General features: G+C 37.9%; 3 protein-coding genes across 10 annotated transcripts in view; 1 reads left to right on the top strand and 2 right to left on the bottom strand.

Moving 5' to 3' along the window:
• The window catches only part of LOC127837159 (uncharacterized), a 915,490-nt gene that overhangs the window by 883,882 nt on the left and 16,018 nt on the right, over positions 1 to 15,590 (bottom strand). The gene's annotated exons all lie outside the window — the stretch shown is intronic.
• Positions 1 to 15,590, top strand: part of LOC127837163 (uncharacterized) — a 768,625-nt gene that overhangs the window by 497,477 nt on the left and 255,558 nt on the right. The gene's annotated exons all lie outside the window — the stretch shown is intronic.
• LOC127837164 (uncharacterized) overlaps positions 1 to 15,590 on the bottom strand; it is a 33,974-nt gene that overhangs the window by 2,598 nt on the left and 15,786 nt on the right. Inside the window, exons 6-12 of the mRNA XM_052364087.1 lie at positions 10,682 to 10,799; positions 10,094 to 10,222; positions 8,237 to 8,395; positions 6,697 to 6,804; positions 3,932 to 4,076; positions 1,756 to 1,917; positions 268 to 481 (exon numbers count right to left, since the gene is read on the bottom strand). Of these exons, the coding sequence (XP_052220047.1) occupies positions 297 to 481; positions 1,756 to 1,917; positions 3,932 to 4,076; positions 6,697 to 6,804; positions 8,237 to 8,395; positions 10,094 to 10,222; positions 10,682 to 10,799 (1,006 nt within the window). The 3' untranslated portion in view covers positions 268 to 296. The remainder of the gene's footprint in view (positions 1 to 267; positions 482 to 1,755; positions 1,918 to 3,931; positions 4,077 to 6,696; positions 6,805 to 8,236; positions 8,396 to 10,093; positions 10,223 to 10,681; positions 10,800 to 15,590) is intronic.

The following is a 15,590-nucleotide window of genomic DNA, read 5'->3' on the forward strand; positions in this document are numbered from 1 at the left end:
TAAAAAATAACTTATATAAAGTATAAAATACATCCTTCACTGATTAAGCACGGATGGCTGAGTGGCCTAATGGTTAACTTTTACTCCAGGACTCCATGAGTCAGTGGTTCAAGCCCTGCTAATGGTAACGTTTTGTTTTCTTTTTTCTAATTTCATTCTTAGATCCAATATTTACATTTATCAATTTAAAGCATTTAATGACAAACTTCAATACATGCCAAAATCTGTTAAAATGTCTCTTTAACCCTATGACAGTTTGGCACCCACCTGAAATATTTTTCCACGCAGTCACACTCTCATTGCAGGAGCAGGTTGTTCTGGGTGCAGCTGAACTGCAGAATACAGAACGCGTTACGCTCTCGGTCCTGCATCCAATCCTGGTTCTCGAGGATCACGAGATCTCGCCAGTCCCGAGTCAACACGTCGTCCAGCTTGGAACCAATCCTCTTCAGGGTGCTGGCGTTCGATTCCACCGTACGTGCTAGAATGAGTGGTGGATTTGATAAATGTGGAAGGTTTAGCATGAAACTGGGCCGGGATTTGATAAAAGCACAATGCCCTCAGACTAAAGGTATTGGATGGAAATCATTTTCCGATTTTCAATCTTCAAAAACAGTTTGAATCCAATGTTTGTGCTGTAAGTGGGCAGTGGATTTGAGGGTTAAGTGTTAAACTATTGTGTTTGCTTACAATTTCTTTATTACAGTGATTTGTATGGCCCAATAACAAAAGTACCGGTACCGTAAAAATTGTGGAAAATTAACATGAAAAACCCTGAAATTGCGGAAATTCTGAGACTAACATCTTCAGATAAGGGGTCTTTAAGTAGCATGGTCATGGGTGGACTGGTACTTCATTGAACAAATTTCCACAAACCAATCTTAACGTTCTTTAACATGCCTTTTTGCTGTTATGTTCAGTTTCAGTGTTAATTTTATTGGTTCACATGCAGATTGTGCGCTTCTGGAAAGAAAATGATGCAACAGTTCTTCCTTTTGAGATTTTTTTGCAGGGGTACTAATTTATGTTAAAGACAATAGTTTCAAGCTCAACCCTCAATAATGAGTTACTGGGATTTCTGAATGTACGTAAATGGAAAAAAATTGACTCACAGTAAGACATGTTTTAAGAAAATAAAAAAATGTGACTTCAACAAAGATAATACTATTATACTACTCTCAACATGCAGTCTTAAACGCAGAGTGGATTCCTACATGATACTAGGTGTTCCTGTCGCAAGAAAGTGAACACAACTATTGTTGCACTTTGATAGTTTTATAGACGTTTTCTGTCAACCACCTACTTTAATGACAACAAAGACATATTATTTTAAGCTGAATATAGGAAAAATTCCATAAAAGCCGAAAGGCTACTCTGGGCTGACACTTTACAAATGTGCATTATGCTAAGTCTTCCAAGAACAAGCTAAAATAATGCCATAAAAAGATACAACAACACCCAATGTACCAGATCCCTTGATGTTGACCTAAGGCTGACCGGGAGACAATGTGATACCCAACCATACTACTGGAAGAGGAACAATGGCACAATACAACAAGAATACAACGTCGGGACTTATTCTGCCATTCGCAAAATTAGCAAATGACACGAAGCTAACACGTTTGGCTATAGAAAATTCTATTTGACTACAGTTTTTTCTTATTCATAAAACCTAGAAAATATAAAAAAATGACCAAATTTTTTCCATAGCGGATCAAAATTGGCTCAGGATTTTTTTTAAAGTCCTGAACATACCAGATCCCTTTATGATGAGGTCCAGTAGCCTGGGGTCCTTCACCTCCTCATCTGTGATCCTCTTGTGCTGGCTGAGGATCTGCTCGGAGGGCGTGCTGGTCAGCACATCAACGGCCAGGTCATACACTCGGTGAAAGCAGTCACGCTTTTTCTGTCCTTCAACTTCATATGAAACAAGAAAAAAAATTGAATTGACATTCCCTGTTCCCTGCCCGACAAACGTTGTTCATGAATGAGTGCAGAACTTCAGAAAATAAAATAGTATTAAACAAGGCTATTGTCAAGCAATATGGTCCCCTACCGGCTACACCATTGTCAGAAATTTCACCATTTTCAGATGATTTTTTTTGTTGCCATAGCAACCAGAATTTTTTAAATAGGAACAAAATGAAATGACGTGCATAATGTCCAAATTGCCATCTATCCATGTTCCAAGTTTCATTAAAAAATATTAAGAACTATAAAGCAATCGCAGGATCCAGAAAACCACTTTTTTTCAGCAGTATTTTTAGTCTATTTGTTGCCATAGCAACCTGAATTTTTGACGTAGGAACAAAATGAAATGACGTGCATAATGTTCATATTGCCATCTATCCATGTTCCAAGTTTCATGAAAAAAATTAAGAACTTTTACAGTTATCCCAGGATCCAGAAAAGTGTGCAAACCATAAGTCCCCTCCGGTGAAACCTGTAGGGGACAATAAACAAATGGCCATAACTTGTATTTAAGAAAGTGTAGGATTATGATTCATCGGTGAAAGCAGTCTCGCTTCTTCTGTCCTTCCACTTCGTATGAAACAAGCAATCTGTTGAATTGATATCCTGTGACATATAAATTGTGTTAATTGATGAATGCCGAACTTAAGAAAAGGGCTATTGGCCCTTAGGCACTCATGGCTCTCACCTGAGACTCAAAGAATCTAGACAATTTAGAGAAATGGGAGCAGTTAAATGAAGATTGGACCAAAAGGTTACTTCTAGAGTATTAACCTTTTTTCACCTAGTGACCTAGTTTTTAGAATCACATGACATTACCCAGTTTCAATCTCAGCCGATACTTCATTGGGACAAATGTTCTGACAAGGTTTCATGAAAATTTGCTATTTTCTCATTTAAATTTGCTTCACAATAATTTTTATATCTCCTAGATTCTGTTAGAATTGTTTGTTCGTTCAATAATCTTCATATTTGCTTCACAAAGTTGCCATTTGCAAACGTATCAGCAAACAAATATGAACAAGGGACAAAATTGTCACAAAACCAGGTTTTCATTGTGAAAAAAAAATGTGATAAAGGGAGAAAACTCAAACTGAACTTTTGAAATGAACAAACAAAATTAACCCCCTTTGTAAGTTTGTTTTTTAAAAAAATCTATTTTTAGTCGTGGCGACCTTGACATTGGAGATATTGAAGTGATTCTTTCGTGCGACACACCGTCCCATGATGGTGAACAAATGTGCCAAATGATTTTAAAATCTCACAATGAATGACATAGTTATGGCCAGGACAAGCTCATTTATGGCCATTTTTGACCTTTGAACTCAAAGTGTGACCTTGACCTTGGAGATATCGACGTAATTATTTCGCGCGACACACCGTCCAATGATGGTGAACAAATGTGCCAAATGATTTTAAAATCTGACAATGAACGACATAGTTATGGCCCGGACAAGCTTGTTCCGCCAGCCCGCCCGCATTCGCCAATCTAATAACCAGTTTTTTCCTTCGGAAAACCTGGTTAAAAACATTTTAAAGACCAATTTAAATTGGAAGATAGGGAAACTACAGCCAATGACATTGCTAGTTTCAAAAATACTAAGGCAGAATCTACCAGTGTTATATGCTGAGAGGTTTCGCGGGCCGCGGATTTTTCAAGCCGCAGAATCAGTTGTACCCACCTCCCCCATTTTTTTACGAATTTACGCAAACACAAAAATAAGCCCCAGACAACCCGATCCGTGGAAATCTCTGGAAAAATCACACACCTCAAGAAATTTCATACCAGTGAATACAAGCCAATAAGTTAAATTTTTTATTACTCGCAAAAAATTATTTTGTGACAGACATACAGACTGACAGACAGACGGACAACACCAATTCTATATCCCTCCGCCCTTGGCGGGGGTTAATACAAGTAAATGATATTTCAGTGTTTTAGCAGAGCTAAGTGCCTTACCAGATGCAATGAGGATCTTCTCAATATACAGCTCAGCGATCATGGTTTTGTCCTCGTCATCGTTCTCGTGGGCCTTCCTGACCACAAGCATGGGAATGAGGTTGTTTTGGAGAGAGAATACATCAATCTGGTTGTGGGTGGTTTGCTGGAGTAAAAGCGTAATTTTGAGCCTTGATGTGGGAAAATGGGAATTAATGCATTTGTGTCGTCCCAGATAAGCCTGTCAAGTCCATACAGGCTAATATAGAACAACAATTTCCACATTAACTAGATGTTTGCTATGAAGAGACCTCTATTCTCAGAAAATATCATAAAAGTGGAGAATTTTGTCTCTGACTAGCCTGTATAAATTTCACAGGCTAATACAGAGCAACACATGCAATAAGTCGTTTAATCCAAGAGCAAGGCTCACTGTAAACATAACCATGCAGGCAGGGGTCAGTTGCTCACTGTAAACATTAGCAGGCAGGCAGGGGTCAGTTGCTCACTGTAAACATTACCATGCAGGGGTCATTTGCTCATTGTAAACATTACCATGCAGGGGTCAGTTGCTCAATGTAATCATTACCATGCAGGCAGGGGTCAGTTGCTCAATGTAATCATTACCATGCAGGCAGGGGTCAGTTACTCACTGTAAACATTACCATGCAGGCAGGGGTCAGTTGCTCACTGTAAACATTACCATGCAGGCAGGGGTCAGTTGCTCACTGTAAACATTACCATGCAGGCAGGGGTCAGTTGCTCACAGTAAACATTACCATGCAGGCAGGGGTCAGTTGCTCACTGTAAACATTACCATGCAGGCAGGGGTCAGTTGCTCACTGCAGGGGTGTCAATTGTCCCAAATTTGAAATCCGGAAAATTAAGCTGTAGGATAAAGGGAAGAGAGGGCCCAATCCCCCGAGCCCTAGCTTATTGTTCTTTTTTTATAGTCTTTCTAGGTGCCATTTCTTGTGAGTACAATGCGAAATATTATAAACCAAACCATCTGTAACAATGCAGGTGTATTTGTCATTCTAAACAAATGATATTAAGGACTTCAAAATTATTTTAAAATCGACACACCAGAGTATCCGAAAACAACTGTCCAAAAACATGTCACGATACATCATTTGCAAATGAAATAAAATATGCATATCGTTTGACTGCAGAAAATGAAAACCAGTAACCTAGCAAATACGCAGTCAATATATAATTTGATTAACATATTGTTTAAAAATATGATATTGCAGTGCTTTACTTAGCCATTGACTGCTCATGTCAGTGCCAGCCGCTTACCAATCAGAAATAAATAAATAAAATTGGTACCAAGCGCAAATGTCCGGCATGCCGACAATGCTATAACAATATTCGTTCTGAAATGATCATGCACTAATAGAATTTTGTCCCTACCCCCACCCGCCTTAAACAAACTCATCGGATTTACATTCACCTCAAAATCAACCCTGGCTCAAATCCTGATTTCCGGAATAATCCCGAAAATTGACACCCCTGTCACTGTAAACATTACCATGCAGGCACGGGTCAGTTGCTCACTGTAAACATTGCCATGCAGGCAGGGGTCAGTTGCTCACTGTACACATTACCATGCAGGCAGGGGTCAGTTGCTCAATGTAAACATTACCATGCAGGCAGGGGTCAGTTGCTCACTGTAAACATTACCATGCAGGCAGGGGTCAGTTGCTCACTGTAAACATTACCATGAAGGCAAGGGTCAGTTTCTCACTGTTAACATTACCATGCAGGCAGGGGTCAGTTGCTCACTGTTAACATTACCATGCAGGCATGGGTCAGTTGCTCACTGTTAACATTACCATGAAGGCAGGGGTCAGTTGCTCAATGTAAACATTACCATGCAGGCAGGGGTCAGTTGCTCACTGTAAACATTACCATGCAGGCAGGGGTCAGTTGCTCACTGTAAACATTACCATGCAGGCATGGGTCAGTTGCTCACTGTTAACATTACCATGCAGGCAGGGGTCAGTTGCTCAATGTAAACATTACCATGCAGGCAGGGGTCAGTTGCTCACTGTAAACATTACCATGCAGGCAGGGGTCAGTTGCTCACTGTAAACATTACCATGAAGGCAAGGGTCAGTTGCTCACTGTTAACATTACCATGCAGGCAGGGGTCAGTTGCTCACTGTTAACATTACCATGCAGGCAGGGGTCAGTTGCTCACTGTTAACATTACCATGCAGGCATGGGTCAGTTGCTAAAAGGCTTAAATGACCAACTCTTACTAATATTTTCAGGGATAAAAATTAGTGGTTGGCAGTTTGCCCTTGGCAAGTAGATTAATTGGTAGTCCTTCAGGCCAAGTAGCTTTATATAAACGAGATTGCCAAGCAAAATGGTCCCCTACCGGTGAAACTCCACCATTGTCAGATTTAAAAAAAAATGTTGCCATAGCAACCAGAATTCTTGACGTAGGAACAAAATGAAATGACATGCATAATCTTCATATTGCCCAATGTCCATATTTCAAGTTTCATGTAAAAATATGAAGAACTTTAAAAGTTATCGCAGGATCCAGAAAAGTGTAACGGACTGACAGACAGAATGACGAACAGAGCTTAAACCATAAGTCCCCTTCGGTTTCACTGGTAGGGGACAAAAACACTTGAAAACAGATTGCAGCACTTTCTTGCAGCTAATCCTTTTTTCTTTAACAGGAAATGTTACTTCAGGAAGATAAACTATTAAATAGTGAAAAATCAAATATGACATTAAAAATATCATGCCAAACTGCCTCTACAACTAACCCTAGGTGATGTGGCACCGCCAGCGAGAGCCTGTACAAGAGCCTGGAACCTCTCTTCAATGCTCAGCTTGGACACGTTGGCTTTGGCTGTGAATGGCAGATGATGTTCCTAAAATGGAAGCAGTTTCGTTCCAGTTTTTTTCCAGATAAAATAATTCCACAGCGTTTGGTCAAATGATATGTTCAGTTTTATACTAGGTATAAAGACGTTAGGTGTCGCTGTGAATGGCAGATGATGTTCCTAAAATGAAAGTGGTTTAATTGTTTTTCCTGTTATCATACTGTGAATGCATTATTATTGGTGGGACATTAATTTTTGCTGACCTCATGGGTAGACTGATGTTAATTGCAGACAAGTCTTACAAACACTTCAGAAAATGACCCACACAGATTCCTAAGTCGTTTTTTATGCCAAAATCAGATATCCACTCATTTTTGTGCCCACCAAAGTAACTTTTGTTTTATTCTAATGAATATAAATGATTTCACAGTAATTCCACAGGGTATGGTAAAATATTATTATCTTTTAAACATTCAGTAATGTTTGATGAGTGGGTTTCACTGTGAATGGCATTCTTTGAAACGTCAGTGACTTCATGAAATATGTTTTCCTGATATTATAATTCCATGGGGTATGGTAAAATGATCTGATCTGATAATGTTGAGATTTGCTGTAAATGGCAGAGTATTTACCAGAAATAGAAGTGGTTTCGATGGTTACAGAATCAAATATTTGCTTGTAGACACCACATATTTAGAGGTGAAACAATTTCATTTTATATTTTTTTAGTTGCTATTTAATTTAGAACATGCCCTATGTTTAATTGGATAAAGTAAACATGTGGTGATGTATGCAATATTAGACGGATGGAAATAATGTCTTTTACAATAGCTATGGAGAAGCATGAACTTTTTGTTGCAAATCCCAAATAAATGTATACTAATTTTACCTAAAAATCATCTAGATTACTAAAGCCTGTTAGTCTTTCTGATTTGGTTAAAGAATGAAAACCCAGGCTCGTATTTACCCAACCATTCTTAGACGTCCAGCATTTGAATATATACAGGCTACTACAAATAATAAGAGTGTGCATAACATAATGTTCTACATGAAAAATGATGTAGATGTATGCAGTAAATGCCAAGTTCGACTAAAAAATAAAACAATTCTTGAATATTCACATACATGTGTGTATAAAGAAAATTCTTTATCTTAAGACTTGAGCCAGGCCACAGTTAAACATTCAAACTAGAGATGTGTTTGTCAGATATACAATGCCCCCTATTGTGTCCCTTTGAAGCCATATATATGACCTTTGACCTTGAAGGATGACCTTGACCGTTAACCACTCAAAATGAGCAGCTCCATGAGATACACATGCATGCTAAATATCAAGTTGCTATCTTTAATAATGCAAAAGTTATTGCAAAACTTTAACGGACGGACAGATGGACGGACGGACAGACAGAAAGACAGACAAAAAACAACATGCCCCCGATCTTTCGATCCGGGGGCATAAAAAGTCCCAAACTTGGCCCACCGTTTCAGGTATTTCTATGGGCTCCATGGAGTCCCCGAGTTCATCAAGGGTTTTGGTCTCCAGTCGGTCCTTCGCACTCTGGTACGTGTTCAGCTTGCACTCTTTCTTGGTCACACCCCACCCTCGCCCTACTACCGTGGGACCAAATGTCAGGGCAGCCTGAAAAATACATTGTACACATCTTCTTCATTTAACGGAGCCGCGTTCTGCGAAAACTGGGTTTTATGAATGTGCGTAAAATGTCATCACAGATTAGCCAGTGCAGCCTGCATTGGCTAATCAGGGACAACAAATTCTGCTTTTATTGTACGTTCAGTTTTAAAGAAGTCTTTTCTTAGTGAAAATTCGGTGTATGTGGAAACTGATGTCCCTGATAAGCCTGTGCTGAAAGCACGGAATAATCTGGAATGACCCTGTACGCACATTGCAGGGTTGGCATATTGACCGGTCAATTGAGTATTGACCGGGCCGGCGGTCAATACCCGGTTAAAACCGGTCAATACTGGTCGTTACTGGTCAATACTGGTCGATTGAAAATTATAGCATTTCAACATCACAAAGGAATACTTTAAGCTATTCTATATTAAATCACTAATTATTCTGTAATTGATTAACTTTTTGTGAGTTATTTATTGTAAAAAATCTTTAAAGCTGTAAAAAATTACTTATTTATTATTTATGGAAACGGCCTCAAATACATAAGGACTAAGGCAATATCTTTATCTCAGTGTATCACATTTGTAACTAAAGTATTATTACTATTGTAGTTACCATAGTATTTCACTGATCTATTGATGTATCTATTTGATAAGCTGATGGACAAACAGAACTCTTGTGTTTTCTAGGGTCATAAATCTGGCCCCTAAGCCTTAATTGGTAATAAAATGCATGCTGTGTTATGTCTCTGATATTGACAATGAAGCAAATCTGCCCTTAGGCTATTTCATATCACTCAAACAAAAGGAGATATAACTTGCTTTAATGTAATAAGAAGTTGTTTTTGTTCCTTTCATATTTAAAAGTTCAATTGGTCTTCACATGAATAAGCAATCAAAGTTCTTGATTTTGCCAAAAAATAATGTTTTCCAATTGTGGGTCTACTCAAGACTCTTCAATTATTTAGTTCTTTTAATAATTATTTCTGTTTTTTTATATCAATGGAAAATAAAATATTGTTTCACTATTTTGTTTAAAAAGAATTTAAAGAAATCTAGGCAAGAATGCATGACAAGTAAGGGTCCTGTCAAAAAGGTGCCATTTAAGGCCCTATTATCAGTTTTGGGTGCCCCAACCTTTTTAAAATCTCAAAAACATTGAATATACTTTTGATAATGCACATCAATATTGTTATTCTTGTTGAATCAAGCACAGAATTATCTGAACACTCGTTAGATTTTTTTCTTTAAATTCAATTGACCAGAAATATCCAATTGACCAACGGCAACTTTGACTAATTTGCAAAATTTTGAGAGATTGGCCTACAAATTGCATGAACAGGTATAAAATAGTGGGTATTAATAGCTTAAGACATTATTGGCAACATGTCTGTTTAATTTGTATTATCAATATTGTTTAATTAAGCATAGAATATTAATCAACATTGGGGATAAAGTTCAATCGACCAGTATTGACCAGTAATGACCACTTGGGGAGTATTGACCAGGGCGGTTTTAACCGGTTAAAACCGCCGGTTAAAACCGGGGGCGGTCGATTGGTGCCAACCCTGACGCACATGCATGAAACCTCATAGTCCTTGAGGGAGGACCATATATTCAAGCAAACTAGTTTTAAAGGGACCCACCATCATTCATCAACAAACACACAAAACAAGAATATTAAATAATATGACTGACTCACCATGAAGTATTGTCGAGAGTTGGACAGTACCACAGGCGTTGGCTGGTACTCCATCTTGATAAGGCTGTGAGCCTGTGTGGTAGCCTGTTCCAATGTTGAGATGGGGTTGTCAGGGGGATTCTTCATGTTCTGTAAGTATAGCATATTCATATGAGTTGAGCTCTGGAAAAACTGGTCTTAATGCATGTACTACACTTCACAATTGAAATGAAGGCCAGTTTTCAAAAGAAGAGGGCTCGATGGCCACTCACCAGACGTTTGCAAGAAATTAACTGTTATGCGCACACTTCGTAATTGAGATTTCACCAAGATTTTTATACTCTTAACACGCTTGGTTGAAGAAAGCAACTAAAAAGCAAAGTTAAAATTACTATATGTATCCAGCATCATACCAGAGTAGCCAGCAAGCAACTCGCAGGCTGTTAAGGTTTAATGCTGACTGCGGCTCATCAGTATCTTAGGGTTGGAAATGAAGCCTTTAAAACTTTAATCGAGCAAGGTCTTTAATTTTTATTTGATTTTCTACGGGACAACAAAAGCGTCAAAATTTGTAGGTCTGCTTGGTGAAGGGTTAGAACATCAACTAACTTTGAGAACAGTAATGATGGACTGCAACATGGCCATGATGTCAATGCCAGCCACAGATTTTGTTGTCTTCTCACCGTCTGTAGTCTTTTCCTTGTACAACTGTTGGTCTAATTCTTCTCTGGAATATACAGCAACAAACATATATGACCCTTGCTCTGGGAATATGGGGTTTAATGCCAGGGCTTTTTTTCCTTCTTTGAGACTGGCCGTGGACGGACATTTTGACATGGACATTCACAATTCACGGACAATTCGATCTAATACGGCCGCGATTTTTTACAAAAACAAACGGACATTTTGTGCTCAAAACTGTCAAAAACGGACATTTCACAATTTAAAATTAAGTTTTCGTATCACCGTTTTTCATTTCAATTTCGCAATTTTTGTTTACTATTTGTTTAAATGACGTCGTTGTTTCAATTGATTACAAACGTGAATCGATTACAATTGTGAAACCGGTGCATATTAGTTTATGCGCGGCCAATCAACCTTACCATTATCCAAACAAAATAGTGTCGCGCAACTCGCGGTGCTATGCAAAAAAGATAAAAAACACACCAAATAATCCAGATTTATTGAAATTCAGGATAACCATAAAAAAGCCGAAGCTCCTACAGAAGGGTAAGTATTTTTACAATGCAAAATTAAAACGGACATGGATTAAATAATGAGGAAAGAAATCTGATTTTTTTATGCAAATGAAAGCATTGGTAACCAAGAGTGAGGCTTGTTATTCTATATCTTGCAATAATTGTAAATATTGGTTCAAAGTGTAACTGTGATCCGTTCTCATGAACAAAACATTTTTCACAATTTTGAAAAGTTCGAGACTCATTTTTCACAAAATGAGGGGGCCAAGGCCGCTACACAAAATCAGAAAAGCCCTGAATGCATTTGTGTAGAATTTGGGAATATGGGGTTTGATGCATGTGCATAGAATTTGGGAATATGGGGTTTAATGCTCATGCATAGACTCTGGGAATATGGGGTTTAATGCTTGTGCATAGACTCTGGGAATATGGGGTTTAATGCTTGTGCATAGACTCTGGGAATATGGGGTTTGATGCATGTGCATAGAATTTGGGAATATGGGGTTTAATGCTTATGCATAGACTCTGGGAATATGGGTTTAATGCTTGTGCATAGACTCTGGGAATATGGGGTTTAATGTTTGTGCATAGAATCTAGAAATATGGGGTTTAATGCTTGTGCATAGCATCTGGGAATCTGGGGGTTAATGCACGTGCATAGAATTTAGAATCAGACATAATTGTTTTTCCCCTTTAATTCATTGTTTTGTTTATATTGTATGATTAAAAATTATATATATACTTTGATGAATATTTTAATTGGTATTTAGGCTGAACAACAAAAATCCATGAAAATGTGTATCCATCAATATTATTGTTTCACATAACTATATGTTACAGAGTCTTGCGCACAGTTTTTTATCTAAAAGTTTCAATTAAAATAGTTGGTTAGAGTTACACATTAAAACGACAATATCTTTGCTGCTTACTTGCAAAACATGCAATTATAAAATAATTGTGATATAAGCCTTTTTTTTAAAACTACGCCTTATTATTTAACAGGATGAATAGCCTGTTGTCAAAACAAATAATATTGGGTAACGTTCTTATGAACAGGGTTGCAACATTTAGGACAAAAAACTAACTTCAGTGAATGCTTATTACTTAATGACATCTTTCCTGGGATTATATATCTAAGCCACGGTCTGTGACAGATTTCAGGTTCAATGCTTTCAGAGTTTAATGCATGTACGTAAAGTTTCATTCCAGAGTAGCCTGTGCAGTCTGCACAGGCTAGTAAGGGAAAACTCTTTCCGCTTTTATGGTATTTTTGGTTAAAAGGCAGTCTCTTTTTTGTTAAAAATCAAGATCTGGTGGAAGCGTCGTCCCTGTTTAGCTCATGCTAGATTTGTCTTATGAAGACAATAGTTTAGGCAAAAACTGCCATTAAAGCAGAAAGTCTCATCCCTGATTAGCCTGTGCTAGATTTGTCCTATGAAGAGAATAGTTTAGACAAAAACTGCCATTAAAGCTTTCTAGAAAGTCTCATCCCTGATTAGCTTGTGCTAGATTTGTCCTATGACGAGAATAGTTTAGGTAAAAACTGCCATTAAAGCAGAAAGTCTCATCCCTGATTAGCCTGTGCTAGATTTGTCCTATGAAGAGAATAGTTGAGGTAAAAACTGCCATTAAATCAGAAAGTCTCATCCCTGATTAGTCTGTGCTAGATTTGTCCTATGAAGAGAATAGTTTAGGCAAAAACTGCCATTAAAGCAGAAAGTCTCATCCCTGATTAGCCTGTACTAGATTTGTCCTATGAAGAGAATAGTTTAGGAAAAAACTGCCATTAAAGCAGAAAGTCTCATCCCTGATTAGCTAGTGCTAGATTTGTCCTATGAAGAGAATAGTTTAGGAAACAATTTCCATTAAAGCAGAAAGTCTCATCCCTGATTAGCCTGTGCTAGATTTGTCCTATGAAGAGAATAGTTTAGGAAAAAAACTGCCATTACAGCAGAAAGTCTCATCCCTGATTAGCCTGTGCTAGATTTGTCCTATGAAGAGAATAGTTTAGGCAAAAACTGCCATTAAAGCAGAAAGTCTCATCCCTGATTAGCTAGTGCTAGATTTGTCCTATGAAGAGAATAGTTTAGGAAAAAACTTCCATTAAAGCAGAAAGTCTCATCTCTGATTAGCCTGTGCTAGATTTGTTCTATGAAGAGAATAGTTTAGGCAAAAACTGCCATTAAAGCAGAAAGTCTCATCCCTGATTAGCCTGTGCTAGATTTGTCCTATGAAGGGAATAGTTTAGGAAAAAACTTCCATTAAAGCAGAAAGTCTCATCCCTGATTAGCCTGTGCTAGATTTGTCCTATGAAGAGAATAGTTTAGGCAAAAACTGCCATTAAAGCAGAAAGTCTCATCCCTGATTAGCTAGTGCTAGATTTGTCCTATGAAGAGAATAGTTTAGGCAAAAACTGCCATTAAAGCAGAAAGTCTCATCCCTGATTAGCTAGTGCTAGATTTGTCCTATGAAGAGAATAGTTTAGGCAAAAACTGCCATTAAAGCAGAAAGTCTCATCCCTGATTAGCCTGTGCTAAATTTGTCCTATGAAGAGATTAGTTTAGGAAAAAACTTCCATTAAAGCAGAAAGTCTCATCTCTGATTAGCCTGTGCTAGATTTGTCCTATGAAGAGAATAATTTAAGCAAAAACTGCCATTAAAGCAGAAAGTGACAGTCTCATCCCTGATTAGCCTGTGCTAGATTTGTCCTATGAAGAGAATAGTTTAGGCAAAAACTGCCATCAAAGCAGAAAGTCTCATCCCTGATTAGCCTGTGCTAGATTTGTCCTATGAAGAGAATAGTTTAAGCAAAAACTTCCATTAAAGCAGAAAGTCTCATCTCTGATTAGTCTGTGCTAGATTTATCCTATGAACAGAATAGTTTAAGCAAAAACTTCCATTAAAGCAGAAAGTCTCATCCCTGACTAGCCCATGCTAGATTTGTCCTATGAAGAGAATAGTTTAGGCAAAAACTGCCATTAGGCCAAAAAGAAAAATAGTTGTGTTTCAGGTCACCTCCTGAAAAAAAGTAGGGTCGGTAGGTAGGAAAAACTTATTATTATTTAAAATTCTTTTTATTTTTCATGTTTTCCATAAATCAGTGTAAAGTGTTGAACACTGTTCTAATATCTAAATATAGCAGTTTGGATCAGTTATATCAAATAAGGAAGGCTCATTGTAAGCTCGACTGTCCAACAGACAAAAAAACTCACCTTTTCTTCAGCAGCAAACCCACAAACTTCCAGTTTCGATCGCTTCGACTGTGCTGGGTGGTATCTGTGCCATACATTCTTTAAAGTCATGGAGTTTGAATAAGAATTCAAAGACTTTGTTCCGGCATGATGAAAACATTTGTTCAAATTGACGGACAAAATGGACGACGCCACGTTTACAATGAAACGGAACGCCGGATATCGATTTTGCGGGAAAAACAGGCTGGTCCCCCGATTGCACAATGTGTATAATATAAAGCGTTCGCGGCGACGGGATGTTATTTTGCAGGTCACAATACAATAATTCTGGTTATCGCCGAATTCAACCGGACGGAGATGGAAAAAAATCGCCGAACTTGGAATTCGACGGGCAAAAATTAACAAAAAAGGCAAATATTGGATAATAAGTTTTTGGGTCGGCCCCAAAAAGATAGGGTCGGTCGGGTGACCGGAAACACAACTATTTTTCTTTTTGGCCTTACAGCAGAAAGTCTCATCCCTGATTAGCCTGTGCTAGATTTGTCCTATGAAGAGAATAGTTTAGGCAAAAACTGCCATTAAAGTAGAAAGTCTCATCCCTGATTAGCCTGTGCTAGATTTGTCCTATGAAGAGAATAGTTTTAGGAAAAAACTTCCATTAAAGCAGAAAGTCTCATCCCTGATTAGCCTGTGCTAGATTTGTCCTATGAAGAGAATAGTTTAGGAAAAAACTGCCATTAAAGCAGAAAGTCTCATCCCTTATTAGCCTGTGCTAGATTTGTCCTATGAAGAGAATAGTTTAGGAAAAAACTTCCATTAAAGCAGAAAGTCTCATCTCTGATTAGCCTGTGCTAGATTTGTCCTATGAAGAGAATAGTTTAAGCAAAAACTGCCATTAAAGCAGAAAGTCTTATCCCTGATTAGCCTGTGCTAGATTTGTCCTATGAAGAGAATAGTTTAGACAAAAACTGCCATTAAAGCAGAAAGTCTCATCCCTGATTAGCCTGTGCTAGATTTGTCCTATGAAGAGAATAGTTTAGGAAAAAACTTCCATTAAAGCAGAAAGTCTCATCTCTGATTAGCATGTGCTAGATTTGTCCTATGAAGAGAATAGTTTAGACAAAAACT

Source organism: Dreissena polymorpha, chromosome 7 (assembly GCF_020536995.1).
Source record: "Dreissena polymorpha isolate Duluth1 chromosome 7, UMN_Dpol_1.0, whole genome shotgun sequence".
Lineage (NCBI taxonomy): Eukaryota > Metazoa > Mollusca > Bivalvia > Myida > Dreissenidae > Dreissena > Dreissena polymorpha.